Here is a 20342-nt window from a genome sequence, read left to right on the forward strand (position 1 = left end):
AAAATTTAGTTAGCGTTTTTAGTTTTAGATGTAGACACTTTTAAATTGTTATCTACTTTGAAGCGCGTTGTTATCTACTTTGAAGCTCTGCCGCCTCTCTGCGCCAAAACGCATATCTCAACAACTAAAAACGCTATTAAAAAGTTGTCAACTAACAAAATATAGCCCACAAAATTTTACACATTTTACTAATTTTTAACTTTTTGCTAGTTATTTCATTTCTCGAGTTATAGGCGTTTAAAGTTTGACCTACTTTGTTGCGCGCCCTATCGCACCTCTGCGTCTTTCTTCGACTTCAAAAGCGCGTATCTCAAACACTAGAATAGCTAGTCAAATTTTAAAAACTACAAAAGTGTAGCCCATAAAATTATATACATTTTTCTAGTTTACAACTTTTTTCTAGCTATTTTAACTCTTGAGTTATAGGCTTTTAAATTTTGACCTACTTCACTGCGCGCGCTCTCACATCAGTTTTCTGCGTCTCTCTTTCCGTTTAAAGGCGCATATCTCAAAAACTAGAAAAGCTATCGAAATGTTGTCAACTACAAAAACTTTCAAAATTTTATCAGCTACTTTTTTATAGTTTACAAATTTCAGCTAGCTATTCTAGTTTTCAAGATAATCGTTTCCAGATCGTTCTAAGCCTGGAAAAGCTGAAAAGCTTCCTGTGCCGAGCCAACATCAAGGAGAAACTTCAACACGAGCGGGAAATGTTCCTGAATCGTTTGATATCAATGCTATCACAGAAAAATCAGGAATTCAGCGAGAAATCTCTTCAAGTCGACGCTAAAAATTTTCAATTTCTCACAGAAGTCGCCGCGAGAATCGTCTGGATTCGGCAGCAGACAAGTCAGGTAAAGGACATATGGACAAACAGACACACAGCTTTTTTTTTTAAATTTCTTTAGATGGAAAGTATCAGATCGCTGTCGAAAATGATGTTGAACGATATCTCGAACTACAATCAATTCGCACAAAAGCTGGATGAATTTATTGAAAAACTACAGTATGCCGAGAAGGAGTGTTTCGATGATTGGTGTCGAGAAACCGTCGGGTTGATTGATAATAAAAATGAGACGATAAATCTAGAAACGACTGGAAAGATTATGTATTTGGAAGCGTCGAATCGAGAGTTGAATGTGAACTATTCAGATCGTCTTTTGAGATTGTTGAAGGCATGGCCTAACTTTTTTTCTAGGCCATGTAATCTCTTTTTTCCAGGAAGTCCGCCAACTGAGCAGTTTGGGATTCAACATTCCATCGAAGATCCTGTCATGCGCTAACAATGGAGAGAAGTACTATCGATTTGGTGTTATCCTCAAACAGATTGCTCATTTTTATAATACCATCGATCAACAGATGATTCCGTCGCAACAGGTAAGCATGATTAGCTTTAGAAGCGCATTTCTCTAAAACTAAAATAGTTAACAAAAAGTTATCAGCTATTAAAATGTATAAAATTTTTATAGACTATATTGCATTTGCTAAAAAAATTCAGCTAACTATTTTAGTTCATGAAGTATTAGGCTTCGAAGTTAGGGCACATTTTTGTCCCGCGAGTCCGTTTAAGAAAAGTTTACCTTTTGGAAATTTTTGGATTTTCGGCTGTTTTTTTCAAAAATATGGAAAAATTGGATCATGACCTAAAAAAATCTAGGTCATGACCTGGGAAATTTAGGTCATGACCTGGGAAATCTAGGTCGTGACCTAGAAAAATTAGGTCATGACCTAAAAAAATCTAGGCTATGACCTAAAAAAATCTAGGCTATGACCTGTAAAATCTAGGTCATGACCTAAAAAAATTGAGCCATGATCTAGAAAAATTGGGTCAAGTTTTTAGTTTTTGAGTTATACGCTTTCAAAGTTTAAGCATCTCTGACTCAGGACAAACGTGCATCCTAGTTTCGGAAGTTTATATCTCAAAAACTACAATAGCTAGCAAAAATTTGTCAACTACAAAATTTTTTGAAATTTTAAGAGCTATATTTTAAGACTTAACACATTTTAACTAGTTATATTAGCTTCAGAGATATTCGAGTTAGAAAGCGCGCGCTCTGGATTCTCTTTGGTTCCAACTTTCTTTTACTTTGTAGACGCATATCTTAAAAACTAAGACAGCTATCAAAAAGTCGCTAACTAGTAAAATGTTTAAAATTTTATGGGCTTTATTTTTGTAGTTTACAAAATTTACCTAGCTATCCTAGTTTTTGAGATATTCATGTTGAAAGACAACCCACTTGAAAATTTTATATCTCAAAAACTAGAAAAGCTATTTCAATTTGATTTTCAGTCTCTCATGCTGGAAGAAGCAATTGCATTTGAAAAACTGGTTATTCCAAGGAAGGATGCCTCCAACTCGGCTTCGAAAGTAACATGGAACGATCCAAAACAACTGGAAGAGTTCATTGTCCAACTGCAAACCGCCGAACAAAAATTGTCGAATCGAAACCGTCGGTTGCGAAATGTTCATATGGAATTGATAGAAATGGTTGAGAAATTGATGGATTTGAATATTGTGAAACAGAATAATGAGTGGAAAGAGATTATTCTGAAGATTCGATCGAAAATGAAGGAGGAAGAAGTTGTACATGGAGCGGCGAGGAATAATATGAAGCCGTGGTTGATTCATTGGGATTTTCAATTGTATAAGGTGATTTGGCTCTACTGTAGAATTTGGGCCTCAAAAATAAATATGGTCCTTGAAGACAATTTTGGTCCGAGGTTTTTGAAAAATTCGGAACTTCAGAAATTCAGAAATTCAGAAATTCAGAAATTCAGAAATTCAGAAATTCAGAAATTCAGAAATTCAGAAATTCAGAAATTCAGAAATTCAGAAATTCAGAAATTCAGAAATTCAGAAATTCAGAAATTCAGAAATTCAGAAATTCAGAAATTCAGAAATTCAGAAATTCAGAAATTCAGAAATTCAGAAATTCAGAAATTCAGAAATTCAGAAATTCAGAAATTCAGAAACTCAGAAATTCAGGAAATCAGGAAATCAGAAATTCGGAAATTCGGAAATTCAGAATTTTAGAAGTTCAGAGAATCAGAATATTAGAAGTTCAGAAATTCAGAAATTCTAAAGTTCTAGAATTCTACAAATTCAAAATTTTGAAAATTCAAAGTTCCAGCAATTCAGAAAATTAAAAATTCGGGAATTCAAAAGTTTCCAGAATCTCAAAATCTTAGAAATCAAATATTCTGATATTTTTTTAAAAATTCCAGAAAAGTCTAAATGTACAGAAATTCTAAAATTCTAAGATTCTAAATTTCTAGAATTCTGAAAATTCAAAAATCCAGCAATTCGGAAATTCCTATTTTTCTTAGGGTTTTCAGAATTTCAAAAGTTCTTTAAAAATTTCAAATTGTTCAAATCTTCAGGCTCTTCTAATCCAATACGAATGGGGAATCGAAAGTATCCAATCTCAATTATCCACAATTTCCGTCAGTCTAGTTTTTGTGTAAGTGTCGATTTACGGGCTCTTTGATTCCTCGATTTTCGGTTTTTCAGCGATCAAAAAATCCAACTGCGTCCGGCAATCGAAGAAATCCGTTCCAAATATTACAAAGAGCTCTGTCGATTTTTAAGAATTCCAGACAAATTTCGAGGAGTTCAGGAGGATGAGACAGTAAGTGCGCTCCATTGATAATTTCTGTTTTTCTGAATTTCTAGAATTTCAAAATTTAGAATTTCTGAATTTCTGAATTTAGAAAAAATTGTGTTTTAGTCAACCAAATTCTACGCCCAAATGATCGAACGAAGTATGCATTTGTTGCCATCAGTCTACGAGAAAGCTGAGCAATTGATGCAAAAAGTGGAGACTTGTGATGCCATTTTCGTGGTATGCTTATCGGTTTGTCCGGATGTCCGCAATTGAAAAAATTTTCAGGATTGGCTAGTCATCTCCCAAGTGGACCTCGAGGAGCTTATTGAGGAAAATTTGAAAACCGCAGCGGATTGGGAATCGCAGTTTAAGATTTTGAAAGCCAAAGCAAGAGAGGCCGAACGTTTGCCACAGTAAGATTGGATTACTGTACTTTAGAAAATTCGAACTGCAAGTCATTAAGACTTTGGTTCAATTAGATTACCGTACATTTGTTCTAGCAAAGCATTTTGTTCATCACAGAGCGCACAGGGTTTGTTTTTCTATCTTTGCAAACTCGTTCTATTGATAAGGGGCGGGGCGAAGCTTTTTCTAATTTTCAAAAATGAAAAAATTCTCCCCTAAAACGAGAGATCTTGTTTCGGTGAAGAGACTCAGAACATTTCTGTGAAGAGACGAAATTTCGGTGAAGAGACGCAGACAACGAAACGAAACGTTTGATCCTCAGCCATCGATTTGGCTGCGTTCTCATTAAAGCGCATTCACAAAGATAGTAAAACAAACGCTGTGAGAGCGTTTGCGAGGCTTGCAGTTCGGTTTTGTTAGCTGCAGAGATTACTGTATATTTCTTTCAGTGAACTCAAATTCGAGTGCATATTGGTGAGTACTGCTGGTGTTAAAACTGCAATCGAGGATGCGATTCAGAGATTGTACGATGCGCTGACATGGACTTTAAGGTAAGTAGGACATCTGGACACGCAAACACACAGAAAACCCAAATTTCAGACACTCCATCTCCACGACGTCCACCTCTATAAGCACATTTCTCTCTCAAGCTATCGAAGTCCTGAATACAGTACCCGGATCCTTGGATGAAGTCGCCGAGGCCAATGCGAAACACGTCATCTTTGCTGAAACGAATCGTCAGCTGAAAATGGAATGGAAAGTCATGGAGGAGCAATTGACACTGTTGAGATCAGTTGCTGGTCAAGGAATGGAGCAGATTGATAACTTGGAACAAACATGGGATCGATTTGAGCTGATGTTAGATGCGCATCAAGGAGTTATTAAGGAACAAGTCGAGGCGTTGAAGGTAGTTGACCCCTAAAAGAAGAAAAGTTTGACCCAATTTATCTGGGTTCTTGTAAGAGATATCATAAACGTGTCAACTAATAAAATGTTGGAGATATTATGATAAACATTTTATCAGTTGACAAATTTTTCATAGCTTTTAAGGGAACAGAGATAAATTAATTAGGTCAAGTTTGGGTCAAAATTGGGTGTAGGTAACTTCAAGCTTGCATATCTCAAAAACTAAAATTTCTAGACAAAATTTGAAAACTAACAAAATGTAGCTCATGAAATTTTATACATTTTACTAGTTTTTAACTTTTTGATATCTCTTCTAGCAACAATCAAAAATTTGACCCAAAACCGCAATTTCCTTCCAGACCAACGTTGAAACATCAATCAAGGGAATGAAGGATGAGGCGGAGAAGCTGAAAGCGAGATGGGACCAATTCAAGCCAAGAAGTGATGCATTACAAGGCGATCGAGAGGAAATGCTAAAAGCGATTCAGTTTATTAAAGAAAAACGAGTTCAGTGGCAAGAGCTGAGTGATGGAAGAGAGAAAATTGAGTGAGATGTTTTGGTTGTTTTACTGTGAATGTTCTTGAGGCACATTATCTCCTATAAGCGATGTTAAAAATTTTTCAACTAAAAAATGTTTCTGATAACTTGATAAACATTTTATTAGTTGATCATTTTTTGATATCTCTTAAAGAAATTGAGATAAATGATCTTAAAGTCGGCAAGCACAGTTGTGGCTCAGTCAACGGCGACGGCCGCGTCGCAGACCATAACGGCACGTATTTTGAGCCTAATTATCTCGGTTCCTATAAGCGATATTAAAAATTTTTCAACTAAAAAATGTTTCTGATATCGTGATAAACATTTTATTAGTTGATCACTTTTTGATATCTCTAATAGACATTGAGATAATTAAGCTTAAAGTAGGTAAGCCCAGTTGTGGCGCAGTCAAAGGCGCCGACCGCGTCGCCAGTGGCGGCTTTTTTGAGCAAAATTATCTTGGTTGCTTTAAGAGATATCGAAAATCTGTCAACTGATAAAATGTTGCTGATAATGTGATAAACATTTTATTAATTGACCACTTTTTGATGTCTGTTATAGAAATTGAGATAGTCAAGCTCAAAGTCAGCAAGCACAGTTGTGGCTCAGTCAACGGGGCCGACCGCGTCGCCAGTTGCGGCGCATTTTTTGAGCTAAATTATCCCAGTTCCCATAAGAGATATCAAAAGTTGGTTAACTAAAAAAATGTTGCTAATAATGTGGTGAACATTTTATTAGTTGATAACTTTTTGATATCTCTTATAGAAATTGAGATAATGCAGCTCAAATGACAAGTAAAAAGTAGCGGTCTTTCGTACATGCTTTGCTTCGCTATGATACATATCTCGTTAGGGCGCATTTGCACAAAAATGTTGTCAGGTACAAAAATGGAGCTCTTTTCCTGTTAAATATAATCCAAACTTTTCAAAACAATAGAACAAGTACTAAGTACGTTTGCAGCCGCTCAAAATTAGCACATGGGTGAAACGTAAGGATCGAGGCCGCTACCTAAATGAACCTCGATAGCTACACTTCAAGCCTAATAAACTCAGTTAATATACCGTAAAACCTCTAATAGAACGACACCCGAATCGTCCACTTTGAGCCTATATATCTCACTTCTTTTAAAAGATATCAAAAAGTGGTTAACTAGTAAAATGTTTATCAGGATATCAGCAACATTTTACTAGTTAGCCACTTTTTGATATCTTTCACAGAAAATGAGATATATAGGCTCAAAGTGGACGATCCGGGTGTCGTTCTATTAGAGGTTTTACGGTAAGAGATATCACAAATTTTTCAACTAATGAAATCTTTCCCATATCATCACAAACATTTTCTTAGTTGACAGGTTTTTGATATCTTTTACAGGAACTGAGATAACTGAGATCGATGTTGACCCTTTCGTAAAATTCTGTTAGAGTATACGACAATTGAGCTCAAAATTAGCGCCTAAATTTGAAAATGAGCAGCTTAACCCCTAGAACCTTCCAGAAAAGAATGCGGTCAATTTGGACTGGAACCTCCAAAACTGGATCTAATCGACGAAATCGACGATGACATCAAACAATTTGAAGTCAATTGGCGATTTATGAAATGTTCAACAATGACCTAGACACACTTTCCCAGGAGGAATGGATCGTTTTTCGATCGAAAACCTATCTTTTTGATGAATTTTTGGGAAAATGGATGGAAAAATTGAAGGGAGGCTCGCAGACGCATATGAGTGTTCGGTTGATGAAGGATGTCGAGCATTTTAAAGAAGTGAGCAGTGCGCTGAAGTTCTGCAGAGGTGATGTGCTGAGTGCGGATCATTGGCACGAGATGTTTCGGTTTTTGGGATTACCAAGGTATTGATTTTTGGGGTTCTGGGTTTGGGGGGGGGGGGTCTTAATGTTATTTGGTTGCACAGATAGCAGTAACCTAACAGGAGGGTACAGAGAAACGAGGCTGCCTATTTTCTCTGCGTCTCCTCCTGGCTTGTTGGGCCCTCCTGATGCAACCACCTGTAACTCAAAAGCTAGAATAGCTAGAATAAAATTGTTAACTAACGAAATGTGTATAATATTATGAGCTATATTTTTGTAATTTACAAAATTTAGCTAGCTAATTTTTTTATAGAAGTCCTCAAAGTTTGAACTTATTTGTGGCGCGCGCATTTGTTTCTCTGAGCTTCAAACGCATGTAACTCAAAAACTAAAATACCGTAAAACCTCTAATAAAACGACACCCGGATCGTCCACTTTGAGCCTATATATCTCACTTGTTTTGAAAGATGTCAAAAAGTGGTTAACAAGTAAAATGTTTATCAGGATATCAGCAACATTTTACTAATTAGCCACTTTTTGATATCTTTCACAGAAAATGAGATAAATGGGCTCAAAGTGGACGATCCGGGTGTCGTTCTATTAGAGGTTTTACGGTAGCTAGCAAAAAACTGTCAACTAGTAAAATGCATAAAACTTTATGAACTATATTTTGCCTGTTGACAAATTTTAGCCAGCTTTCTTAGTTTTTGAGATACATGTCCTTAAAGTAAAGGCACACCAGTCTGAAGGTGGAAGCCGCACGCTCTTGTTTCTCTGCGCTTCGAGCGCGTATGCCGCAAAAGCTAACCGACTTAGCATAAAGTTTTTTACTAATAAAATTTGTAGAATTTCATGAGCTATATTTTATTAGTTTACAAAATTTAGCTAGCTTCTTTAGTTTTAGAGATACAAGCGCTCAAAAATTGTGTTTCCAGAGGAACCACCATCGAAAAGCTAAAATTCGCGGATCTCCTCTCCGTTTCCAAAGCTATCATTGAAAATGCGGACCAGTTGAAACAGTTGAACTCTCGTGCTCAAGGAGAAGTTGCCATACGAGATGCGATTCAAGAATTGACACTATGGGCTGCTCAAACCGAATTCACATTGGCTGATTATAAACATTCGAATGGGCAGAACTTGAAAATCATCAAAGAATGGAAGGAGTCGATTAATTCGGTTAGTTTAGTTTGGGGTTCGAACAGCCATAGGATAGTTTCTTGTTAGCATCCGGAATGAGTGATGACATTGTTCGGTTTCTGTGAATTTCCAAAAATTAAGACGCTGTTCAAACAGTTTGACGCTAGAGACACAGCTGAGTTGTTGAGATTCAAATGTGTGAGAGAATGAGACACAAATGATGGATAGAGTGAACAGAAGAATGGTCCATTGACCACACAGTCAGAGCACCAGAAAAATCGAAAAGAGGCATTAGTAAGGGAAAATCAATAGGTATTGTCTGTAGGCACAAAAGAAGATGTGAGAGCGAGAATCAATCAGTGGTCAAGACGAGCAGAAGAATGTGTCCTTGAGAGGTCAAATGTGCTCTAGGGAAACTACTAATATGATGACAAAATCTACAAACAAGTTGTTCTAGCCAAAAATTCTTTTCTTCGAATTTGCGGTTTTAAATTTTTTTTTCATTTTGGATTAAAGTTGAATCCTTTGAGTTGGACTTTCCGAGTTAATAACAAGAAAGTTCGTGTTTTAAGCAGCTAGAGGGGAAATAATAACTTTAAAGACACACGAGAACCTTTTCTAATCGAAAACAATGCGGATTGCAAGAAAGCGATTTTTGGAATCAACTGACTAGAGAAGTGACAAGTACAACATTAGAAAAAAAGAAGGAAATAGGAATTGTATCATTTATTTCTTTATCACAATACTCGCCATGAAAGTAGAAGATGATAATACTATAGAAGCTAATCAGAGCTAATTAGCATTAATTAGTTTTGAAATAAAACAAAAATTAAAAATGACTTTGAACCACTTCCATTTTGATTGTGTACGGAGGAATTCTTGAATTCTGATCTTGTTCGCAGGTAACTTTAAGTTGCAGTTGATGGGGGAGTGGAATGATGATGAGGCTGGAAAACAAGAGAAATCTCAAAAACCAGACGACGTGAGCAATTTCTAACTGTTTTCATTTTCAAGTTACCAGCAGGGTTGCAAAAAAAATCACTTAAAGAGAACGTTTAGCCTTACCTCTCCTCTACAGCAGCATTCTCGAAGCGAGCAGCAATAGCTCTCATCGGATCTCCCTCTGTATCATACCATCTCACTTGGTTGAATTCATAACATGTCCCGAGTGTCCCCTTTGCGTTGATCAAGTTCTCTACAATCATTGCATATTCTCCTGGCTGTATCACGTAGCCAATGGAGATCACAAATTTCTTATTCGGTACTTCACGACACAATGCCATAACATCGACTTCCCAGTTGTTGACCAACACCAAAACTCCAGCATCTCGAACTTTCGGATTTCTACCGTCTCCCAATTTCAAGCCATCCGTCTCGAGACGAGTGAACGGGCGGTTTGGATGCCCCAGAATTGTTTCGACTCGTTGTAAAACTTCTGACAGGTTTCCGGAAGTTCCAAACCCTTGAACATCAAACTTGATGCCTTCTGGAAGACCAATAACTAGACCGTTACTTTCACGCGCCCAGAAGCCGAGCGATCTGATTTTCGTAACCAATTGACGATTTCCAAGGAATTTGTTGATCAGATACTTCTGTGCCTCCCTCAAAGTTCTATCGTGTTTAAAACGTTCGATGTAGACAGTACCATCTGAAGACTTCCTCGTGAACTGGAAATAGGGTACTTTAGAAAACGCATGAAGTTAATACAATTACCTGAATGAACATGTCATATGGTAATGGACGGTCATCTCGTTTACATTGAAAACGTAGCACATATAATTCGTCCTTCTCCAATGCCATTTTCATATGTCGAATTTCTTCATTGATTGCTTGGAGTCGCACTTCTCGACTAACCCCCTGGAATCTTCTTCTTCTTCTGTCAAGCTCTTCTGGTTCTAATTCCAGTGGATACTGTGGGAGATTTTCAACCTCTTCTGGACCATATTGAAGATCCCTTCTCTCTCTTTCCATATCAGCTAGCACTTTCTGATCTCTCACCACATTTGCCTCTGCCAATTCAAGATTCATGTCTAAGTCTGCGGCAGGATCGTAATCTCGAATAAGAATATCCCCAGGAGTTAGTTCTGGAAGGGAGCGCTTCTCGAATCCAAACCTATCGAAATCGCATTTACATCCACCTCTTCGCTGTTCCTCTTTGATTATTTCGGGAGTGGGACCCTCACGGGGTTTGCAAATAATACCAAGACGGTATTTGGTGTCGTTTATTTTGACGCTCCCTTCAGAAATTGAGAGTTTAGAGATATAAAGTGGAACAGCTTTCTCGGCAAGACTTATTTTCGGAAGACGTTCGGCAAGTCGAAATCTGAAAGTTCTCAACGAAATCACTTAATTCTTTTTCGTAAAAGTTACTCACCTAAAATTCACCTCTAACTTTTGAAGTACACATTTCAAACAATCATAGGATAGTTTCTTGTTAGCGTCCGGTATAGCTGATGACATTGTCTGTAAATAGGTTTAATTCATTTGTAGAGGCTTTCATAATCTACATTTTATTACTAGAAATTGTTCGAGTTGCAGGAAGGTTATGATACATAAAGACCCTTTACCTCAGATTCGAGGTACTCTAGTGAGTTTCGGCTTTTTAACAAAACAATTATTAAAAATGAGTATGTTGGGTTAGAAAAAGAGAATGAGACACAAATGTTAGTTAAGGCAGACAAAACAATGGACCATTTACCATAACGCGAGAGTCAGGGCATCGGTGAAAATCGAAGAGGGTGACTAGCAACGGAAAATCAATAATTGTCTCATGTAGAGACGTCAGCACAAAGAAGATGTGCGAATGAGAGTCATACAGTGGTCGCTGAAGAATGAGCAATGTGTCCTTGAGAGGTTCACATCGGCGGGTTAAACATCTATGGCCGAAAGGTGGGATAACACTAAAACGTGGGCGTTTTGAACTATCGAATGCTGAAACTCCTCCAATTTCATAGAGACCGTCTCCAGACGAGCCAAAGGGCGGTTGGGATGCTCCAGAAGATTTTCGGCTCGTTCCAAAACGTTTGAAAGATTTCCAAAAGTTCCAAACGCTTGAACATCCAACTTGATGCCTTCTGGAAGGTGAATAACTGGCAATCTCAATTGATTCGGCCAGAATCCGAGCGTTTGAACTATAGAGACTAATTGGCGGTTCCCAAGGAACTTGTTGATTAGATATTTTTATGCCTCGTTCAGACTTTTGTTGTAGGTGACACGTTCGATGTAGACAGTACCATTCGGAGACGTCTTCGTGAGCTAAAAACAAACTCTAAAATCACTAATTGGTACCGTATTACCTTAATCTCAGGTAAACGATTCTGAATTAGATCTGACTTCATTCGGAATTAGATCTGTATTCGTTCGTAAATAGAAGTGGCATGATCTAATACAGAATTTAGCTGATCTAATTCCGAACGAACACCGAATGAACTACGAACGAATTATATCTAATTCCGAACAGGACGGCGGGATTTCGGAGCATCGTAGCGCGCGCTTTTCAATTTTTGTTTTCTTTTCAACGCCATTCACTTTATTTATAATAAAATTTATTAAAAAAGAAAACAGAACAAGTATGAGAAAAAGAAAAACATAGATTAAAATGTAGTTATAGGAAATCGGAACGAAAATGAGGGGTGTGATACAAATGAATGAATGGGATCAGCAAAAAAGAAAACGATGAGATCAGCGAGAATAATGGGAACTATGAGATAAGAAAAAGTGACAAAATTTATGAAAAAAAATCTCAATTCGAATTCTTCCGCTCGTCCATATTTTCGATTTTGAAAATTCTCTTGTCATAGTTTCCGGTTGTAGATAAGATGGATATTCTTTATGAAATGAATGTTGATTTAACTGAAAAAAGAAGATTTTGGCTTTGTGATGTCGCTTTGGCTTTGTGATATAATCGCTTTGGCTTAGTGATATAATATTTTGGCTTTGTGATATAATAAACTTACTTGATCCATTTCAATATAATTTCCGTACTCAAATCTTTGCAAATCCAAATAAATTCATTAGAGCAGTTGTTTTATACAACAAATCCCAAATTTTTGAATCGTTTTAATCGGGTCATGACACATTCGGTTGAGAGCCTGCAATTTCACGCATGTTTCTTTGTCCACCAGACTTTCGAAAACTAACCTGCTCATGACAAGACACGGCTTCCGAAAGTAAGGCCTTCTCGACTTGTGTAAATTGAGCTCACTATCAGAGCAATTTATCATCTCTTTTTTCTTGTTTTTTTCGGTGATCCCTTGCATCGTTTTTACGTAATCCTTCAAGCTGAAAAAGGCAAAAATTATCTTACCTGCAGAGTTTTCTCCGAATTTAAAATCTTCAAAATCGTCGTATTTTTGTCGATTCATAGATTACTGTCTTCTATAGAAGTCGTATATATAAATTGAACTTTGAATATTCAGCTGTTCCTAAAAAAATTCACCTAAAATTTTGCAAAAACGTGCACAACACATTAAAATATGTTCCAGAAAATATAGTTTAAATAATTGAGCGAAAAAAAAGGCAAAAGTTGAGAGAAATACCCATTTTCCTGACGAAAAAAATTTAGGACAACAAAAAAACAAAACAATTCATCCGCGGCAGCTGAGTCATTGATGGCGCATTTCTCGTGGCAACTTCGGTATTAGATCTAGTCCATATCTAATTCCGAATGAACTCAGATCTAATTCCGAATTTCGAGTTATTCGATCTAATTCCGAAAGAAGCCAGATCTAATTCCGAATCGTTTACCTGAGATGAACATTTCGAATGGTGATGAAAGATTATCCCTTTTGCACTGATAAAATTTCACTTGTAATTGACTATGTTCTAGGTAGATTCTGATGTTTCGAAGCTGTGTATCTAGATCGTTTAACTGCTCTTCGCGGTTCTTCCGGTGACCGGCTCTATTGACCACAACGGATTCGGTGATCTCCACCTCTTCCTTCTTCTTCTTCAGTTCATCCAAATCGGATTGTAATCTTTTCACCCATCTCTCCGCACCCTCCAAAGTTTGCCGACGTCTCTCCTTATCCTCTCGGACTAAAATATCGCCAGAAGTGATTTCCAATCGCTAAGCGTGATCCTTTAAACCGAATCTATCGATATCAAATTCAACTCCACCTTTTTGGTTCTTGAGTTTGATTGAAGATGGAGTGAGACCTTCACGAGCTTGACGAATAACGCCAAGACGGTATTTGGTGTCATTCAATTGGAAGCCGGATTCCAAAAATAAAAGTTTGGAGATGTGAAGTGGGACAGCTTTTTCAGCGAGACGAATAGTTGGAAGACGTAGGGCCAGTTGGAATCTGAGAAGCAATTTTTTGGAGGGCGGGGGAGGGGTGGAGGGGGTGGACTTCATCTGAAAAGACTCACCTGAAATTTGGCTCCAGCTGTTGAAGTACAGATTTCAAGCTATCATAGGACAGTTGTTTATCAGCGCTCGGGTAGATGGTGGTGGTGTTCAAAGACATATTTTGGTTCTGAAAACTAAAAGTTTCAAAAAAAATATCAGCTTAAATGATAGATTCTTTGAAGTTGATGGATAGAGAGGTTATAGTTAACTGTAGTTCTCTCTAACCCAAATTAATAAAATTTAAACATTTGGAATTTTATATGGTTTTGTAGCTATTATTAAGTTCCACATTTTGCAGTTCGAATTGACTGTAAATCTTGAATTTGCAAGAAGCTAGCCAGGAGAGGAAATGAAAAGTTGGGATTCGTCATGCGTTATGGTGTGGGCAGCAAACTACTCGGACTAGCCATTGTACAAATATCATGTTGTTTGCTGTGAAAATTTGGGAAAAAGAGAGAGAGAGAGAGAGAGAGAGAGAGAGAGAGAGAGAGAGAGAGAGAGAGAGAGAGAGAGAGAGAGAGAGAGAGAGAGAGAGAGAGAGGAAAACGTTCAGCCAATTTATCTCAGTTTCTGTAAAAGATGTCAAAAAATGGTGAACTGGTAAAATATTATTGCTATTATGATAAACATTTTAGCAGTTGACACATTTTTGATATCTTTCACTGGAGACGAGATAACTGGTCACAAAGTGAAAGCATAGTGGTGGCGCAGCTATAGGCGCCTACCCCGTCGCCAGTAGCAGCGCACGTTTTGAGCTCAATTATCTCGGTTACTGTAAGAGATAGCAAAAAATGTTTAACTAAAAAAATGTGGAACATTTTATGACAAACATTTTATCAGTTTTCTAATTTCAGTTGTCTCTTATAAGAGCCTAGATAATTGAGCTGTTAAAGCAATTATACTATACCAAACAAATTATCTGTCAGTGTATCCATATGTTCATGTTTCAGCTCAAAGACAGTCAAGCTCTGCTTCAATCGCTCAAATCCTCACCCTACTATTCTCAATTCTCGGATAAGACAGCAGTATGGGAGACGCGTCTTGCCGATTTGGATGTGTTCCTGGCACAAATGAACGAGATTCAAAGGAAATGGATTTATCTAGAGCCAATTTTCGGGAGAGGAGCGTTGCCATCCGAAGCTTCGCGATTCTCGAGAGTGGACTCTGAGTATCGAGCAATTTTGAATGGTAAGAATTAGAGCCGAACTGCAAAAAAGCTTCAATTTTTTCAGACGTATCCAAAGATGCTAGATTAGTATCGCTGTGCAGCAGACAGTCGCTGAAAAAGTCGTTGGAACAAATCGTGGATCAATTGAATCGATGTCAGAAGGCCTTGAATCAGTTCTTGGAGCAAAAACGAACCGCTTTCCCGCGATTCTACTTCATTGGAGACGATGATCTTCTAGAGATCCTTGGCCAATCAACCAATCCGCAAGTGATTCAAACTCATATGAAGAAGCTGTTCCAGGGGATCAATCGAGTCGTTTTCTCATCAACCGGAGAGACGATAACATCAATGGTGTCAGCTGAAGGAGAGACTGTACCTCTGTCGAAAAGTGTTCGAATCGTTCCACAGGTGGAAACATGGCTCCAAGAGTTGTCGGACGAAATGAGGAGAACGTTGAAGACGTTGACGGCTCAGGCTGTAGCAGATGGACAAATTTCATTGGGAAAATACCCGTCGCAAGTTTTGTGTCTCGCTGAGGAGGTCAAGTTTAGTGCCAGTGTTGAGAATGTGAGTATCTCGAGTAGAGTTTGAACTTTGAGCCAGATTATATCGGTTACTGTAAGAGATATCCAAAACGTGTCAACTGATAAAAGTCTTGTGATTTTATGATAAACATTTTATCAGTTGAGCACTTTTTGATAACTTTTACAAAAAGCAAGATAAATTGAATCGAAATTGGGGAGCCTTTAGGTGTGGTGTAGAAGCATCGTCCCCCATTTTTCACTTTGATCCTGTTTTCAGCGCCTGTGGAAGATATCAAAAAAATGTCAACTAACAAAATTTTTATCATTATATCAGTAACATTTTGCTAGTTGATAACTTTTTGATATCTCTTACAGTAACCGAAATAACATGGCTTAAAGTGGGTGAACATGGTGCAACTGTATTAGACAGTTTGAACGGTAATTGCGAACGACCGTATCTTCTGATAGCCTTAATACCTTTTGACAAATTTAAACTAAAAATTGAGAACTACAAGATGATAATATTTAGAGAGCTGTAGTTTGTCTAATTCTCTAGCTACATAATCGAGCTACACGCTAGCATCGAATATGAGGAACCTCCACTTTGAGCTCAATTATCTCGGATTTTATAAGAGATATCAAAAAGTAATCAAATGATAAAGTTTTTTTGATGAACTGATAAACATTTTATTAGTTGACAAATGTTTGGTATTTCTTTAAAAAATCGAGAAAATTGAGCTCAAAGTGGTTGCGCAGCCAACGGAGCTGTTAGCGGCACCAGTATCGGCTCGTGTTTTGAGATTAATTATCTCAATCACTGTAATAGATATCAAACATCTGTCAAGTGATAAAATGTTATTGATAAAATGTTTATCATATAATCACCTAAATTTTATCAGTAGACTCATTTTTGATATCTCTTATAGAAATTGAAATAATTGGCCCCGAAAATAGTAAACTAAATATTTTTCAGATCCTCAACTCCTCATCCGACCTGTCTTCATTAAAATCGCAACTTCAAGAGAAACTGAAATCTCATACGAACATGAAAGTCGATGATAAAGTGTCGGATCTCAAATTGAAATCACTGATTCTCGATCTCATCCATCATATCGATGTGGTCGATCAGTTAATGGACAATAAGGCGAAAGGAATAAATTGTTGGACTTGGCAAAGGCAATTGAGGTTCTATTTGGTGAATGGAGGAATCGTGTTGAGACAGGTGAGGGATGGACCTGTCTGTGTTTAACCTTGTCTGTCTGGCAAAAGATGGGCAAGTGTTGGGCAAATACAAAGCTTCAAATTTCAGGTGTCCAGTGAGTTCGAATACACCTACGAGTATCAAGGAAACTATGCGAAACTTGTGCATACACCGCTGACGGATAAGTGCTATTTGACTTTGACACAAGGTATGTGGACATCTGGACATATAGATAAATAAATAAATTTGGTTTTTGGGATTGTCTACCGAACCAAAAATTCGTTTTCCCGCGAAGCCTGTCATAGTGGGCGCTCTGTTGGTACTGCCAACTTTGACATCATTTATCTCGACTCTCAAAAATGGTATCAAAAATCTGTCAACTGATAAAATGTTAATGATGACATGATAAACATTTTGTTAGTTGACCACTGTTTGATACCTCTTACGAGAACAGAGATAATTAGGCTCACGCGCCGCTACTGGCGCCGTTGGCTACATCACCACTGTCGATCGAGTTCGAGCTCATTTTTCTCGATTTCTTTAAGAGATATAAAAAAAATAGACAACTGATAAAATGTGTAAGATAAAATGATGAAAATTTGGTTAGTTGGCCACTTTTTCATATCTTTTACAGTAACCGAGATAAATTTTGACAAAGTTGAGAGCCAATGCTTGCGTCGGCGTGCCGACGTCTTAGCTCACAAGCTCAATCTCCTGAGGCTCTTCAATAACGAAACAAAAGCAATTGAAAGCTTTTTGCTTATGTCCCACTAACTGTCCCAATTCATGTCCATTGTGTCCCACCAGCTTTTACATCGAATTCAGACAAATCATATTGGCTTCCTTTCTAAAAATCTTACAGTTTTAAGAATTAGCTGTTTCCAGCTATGTACATGGGACTTGGAGGTAATCCATACGGACCTGCTGGTACCGGAAAGACAGAATCCGTGAAGGCGTTGGCGGCACTAATGGGTCGTCAGGTGTTGGTATTCAATTGTGACGAAGGAATCGATGTGACGTCGATGGGACGAATATTCACTGGAATTGTCGAGTGCGGAGCGTGGGGATGTTTCGATGAGTTCAATCGATTGGATTCGGTGAGTGTCTATTTCGCAGCCAGACGTTTCGCAACTACTTGGTTTTTCGGCCTATTTATCTCGGTCCCTGTCAAAGATATCAAAAAGTTGTCAACTAATGAAATGTTTGCGATATTATGATGAAGTTTTTATCAGTTTACTACATTTTGATATCTTGTGTAGGAGCCAAGAAAAATTAGCTTACACTTGACAGGGTTCTTTTTCAGACTGTCCTTTCCGCGGTTTCAATGCAAATTCAAACCATTCAAGGTGCAATAAAATCGCGAGCTGGCTCATGTACCTTTGGAGGCAAAAATGTTCAAGTCAACCCGAATTCGGCAATTTTCGTAACCCTGAACCCGGCTGGAAAGGGTTATGGAGGACGGCAAAAAATGCCGGATAACTTGAAACAGTTGTTCCGAGCGGTGGTTATGGGAAAACCAGATAACGAGCTGATTTCGTCTACGATTTTGTATTCGGAAGGATTTGTGGATGCTACGTCGTTGGCAAGGAAGATAGTGTCCGGTGAGGATTTTGAGCTCATATATCTCATTTCCTGTGAAAAATATTCAAAAGTCGTAAACTGACAAAATGTTTAGCATATTATTAGAAACCTTTTATTAGTTGACAACTTTTTGATATCTCTTATGGGAAGTGAGATAAATTGAGCTCAAAGTGCAGGCATAACCAACAGCGACGACCGCGCCGCCAGTAGCGGCGCATGCTTTGAGATTAATTATCTCAGTTCCTGTGAGAGATACTAAAGATGTGTCAACTGAAAAAATGTTTATAACATTATTATAAACATTTTACCAGTTAACAACTTTTTGATATCTCTTATAGGAAGTGAGATAAATTTAGCTCAAAATGTAAGCATAGCCAACATCGCCCACCGCATCACCAGTAACGGTGCATGCTTTGAGCTCCATTATCTCGGTTGCTTTCGGAGATATTGAAAATGTTCAGTCTGATAAAATGTGTATCACATTATCATTTATATTTTATCAGTTGACAACTTTCAAATATCTCTTACAGTAATCAAGATAAATTGGTACAAAGTTAGGGTATCTGCATGATTTTATGCTTTGTAGGTTTCGTTGAGCGTTGAGCTCTAGACTTTGGTTTTTGATTTAAAAAGAAATTCCAAGCTTACAGTATTCCAACTATCCCGTCAAATGCTCTCCAAACAACAACACTACGATTGGGGACTCCGAGCTCTAAAAGTGGTCCTAGGTGGATGTGGAGCTCTTCGACGAGCTCAGCCGAACAAGAATGAGACGGATTTGGTGGTCCAGGCGCTTCTACTGAACACACTCTCAAAACTGACATTCTCTGATTCGGAAAGATTCAATTCTCTGATAGACGACATTTTCGCAAATGTGACGAAGGAGATGACAAAGTTTGAGGAGCTCGTAGAGCCATTGGGAGTGGCCGCAAAGGAAATAGGAATTAGTTTGGGGGAAAAACAGATGGAGAAGGTTTTCCAGGTGAGATGGGAATATGGAGATCAAACTTTGAGCGCAATTATCTAGATTCCTATAAAAGTTATCAAAAAACAGTCAACTAAAAAAATGTTTCTAACATTATGACAAACATTTCTTTAGCCGACAGATCTTTGATATCTTTTATAGGAACCGAGATAATAGAGCTCAAAGTTAGCGGTCTCAAAAAAAAAAAGTTAAAGTTAAAGCTCAAAGTTGATGTCAGACAATCCCAAGAAAAAGGCGAGGAAGCCCACTAATCCATACGCCTTCTCACTCTAACCCTTCAAGCTTCCGGGTTGTGTAGTGGCTAGCGCGCCACACTTTTGCCCACGAGACTCGAGTTCGAGTCCCCCCCCCCCCCCCCCCCCCCCCCGAGGCCAACTACTGGTATTTTTCTTTTTGCTACATTTTATAATTTTCAGCTCTACGAGCAAATGCGTCAACGTATCGGAGTGGTGGTTGTCGGTGCCGCTGGATCTGGAAAATCCACAATCTGGAAGGTTCTTCAACGAGCACTGATCCTAACGAAAAAGCCCCTGAGAGTGACTCAATTCAATCCAAAAGCTGTGAATCGAAACAAGTTGTTGGGTAATATGGATATGGACACAAGAGAATGGACAGATGGAATTATAACAATGGCAGCGAGAGAAGTGCAAAAAGATACTACAGTACACCATTGGATTGTGTGTGATGGGGATATTGATCCGGAATGGGTTGAAGCGTTGAACTCGGTGTTGGATGATAATCGATTGGTGAGTTGGGGCTAGATTATCTCGGTTACTGTAAGAGATATTAAAAAGTAATCAATTGATAAAATGTTTATCATGAAATGACCTACATTTTATTAATTGACAACTTTTTGATATCTTTTACAGTAACCGAGATAATTAAGCTCAAATCAAAAGCATAGTGGTGGCGCAGCCAACGGCGCCTATTGCGTGCTTTCACGCTAATTATCTCGGTTACTGTGAGAGAAATCAAAAAGTGGTAAACTGATAGAATGTTTATCTTAAAGGAGGCGAGACAGCAAAAATTTCGGGGGACAGTTCGGGGGACGAAATCCCGCCTCGCTTATGTAGACCATCGGTCGTCAGCCGCCTTCGCGCCCCCGTAGCTCAGCCGGTAGTGGCGCTGTACCCC

The 20342-nt window shown here is 38.1% G+C and overlaps 3 protein-coding genes across 3 annotated transcripts in view; 1 reads left to right on the forward strand and 2 right to left on the reverse strand.

Annotated features, from left to right (window-relative positions):
- Cbr-che-3 overlaps positions 1-20342 on the forward strand; it is a gene marked incomplete at both ends in the record, with an annotated part of 52996 nt that overhangs the window by 12784 nt on the left and 19870 nt on the right. Inside the window, 20 exons of the mRNA XM_002638619.2 lie at positions 584-854; positions 909-1139; positions 1222-1377; positions 2291-2650; positions 3382-3461; positions 3512-3629; positions 3729-3842; positions 3891-4018; positions 4460-4561; positions 4611-4917; positions 5276-5463; positions 8198-8438; positions 14700-14937; positions 14982-15484; positions 16415-16663; positions 16751-16850; positions 17528-17739; positions 17946-18243; positions 18874-19205; positions 19625-19954. Coding sequence (XP_002638665.2) covers positions 584-854; positions 909-1139; positions 1222-1377; positions 2291-2650; positions 3382-3461; positions 3512-3629; positions 3729-3842; positions 3891-4018; positions 4460-4561; positions 4611-4917; positions 5276-5463; positions 8198-8438; positions 14700-14937; positions 14982-15484; positions 16415-16663; positions 16751-16850; positions 17528-17739; positions 17946-18243; positions 18874-19205; positions 19625-19954 — 4558 coding nt within the window. The remainder of the gene's footprint in view (positions 1-583; positions 855-908; positions 1140-1221; positions 1378-2290; positions 2651-3381; positions 3462-3511; positions 3630-3728; positions 3843-3890; positions 4019-4459; positions 4562-4610; positions 4918-5275; positions 5464-8197; positions 8439-14699; positions 14938-14981; positions 15485-16414; positions 16664-16750; positions 16851-17527; positions 17740-17945; positions 18244-18873; positions 19206-19624; positions 19955-20342) is intronic.
- Positions 9229-10859, reverse strand: CBG11854 (the record flags this gene model as incomplete). Its single annotated transcript, XM_002638620.1, has 4 exons — positions 9229-9346; positions 9465-10066; positions 10113-10722; positions 10774-10859. 4 exons carry the CDS (start codon positions 10857-10859, stop codon positions 9229-9231), a joined length of 1416 nt encoding a protein of 471 aa, XP_002638666.1.
- On the reverse strand, positions 11068-11880 carry CBG11855 (the record flags this gene model as incomplete). Its single annotated transcript, XM_045240686.1, has 2 exons — positions 11068-11667; positions 11866-11880. 2 exons carry the CDS (start codon positions 11878-11880, stop codon positions 11068-11070), a joined length of 615 nt encoding a protein of 204 aa, XP_045094685.1.

Source organism: Caenorhabditis briggsae (assembly GCF_000004555.2).
Source record: "Caenorhabditis briggsae complete genome, chrI, whole genome shotgun sequence".
Taxonomy (NCBI): Eukaryota; Metazoa; Nematoda; class Chromadorea; order Rhabditida; family Rhabditidae; genus Caenorhabditis; species Caenorhabditis briggsae.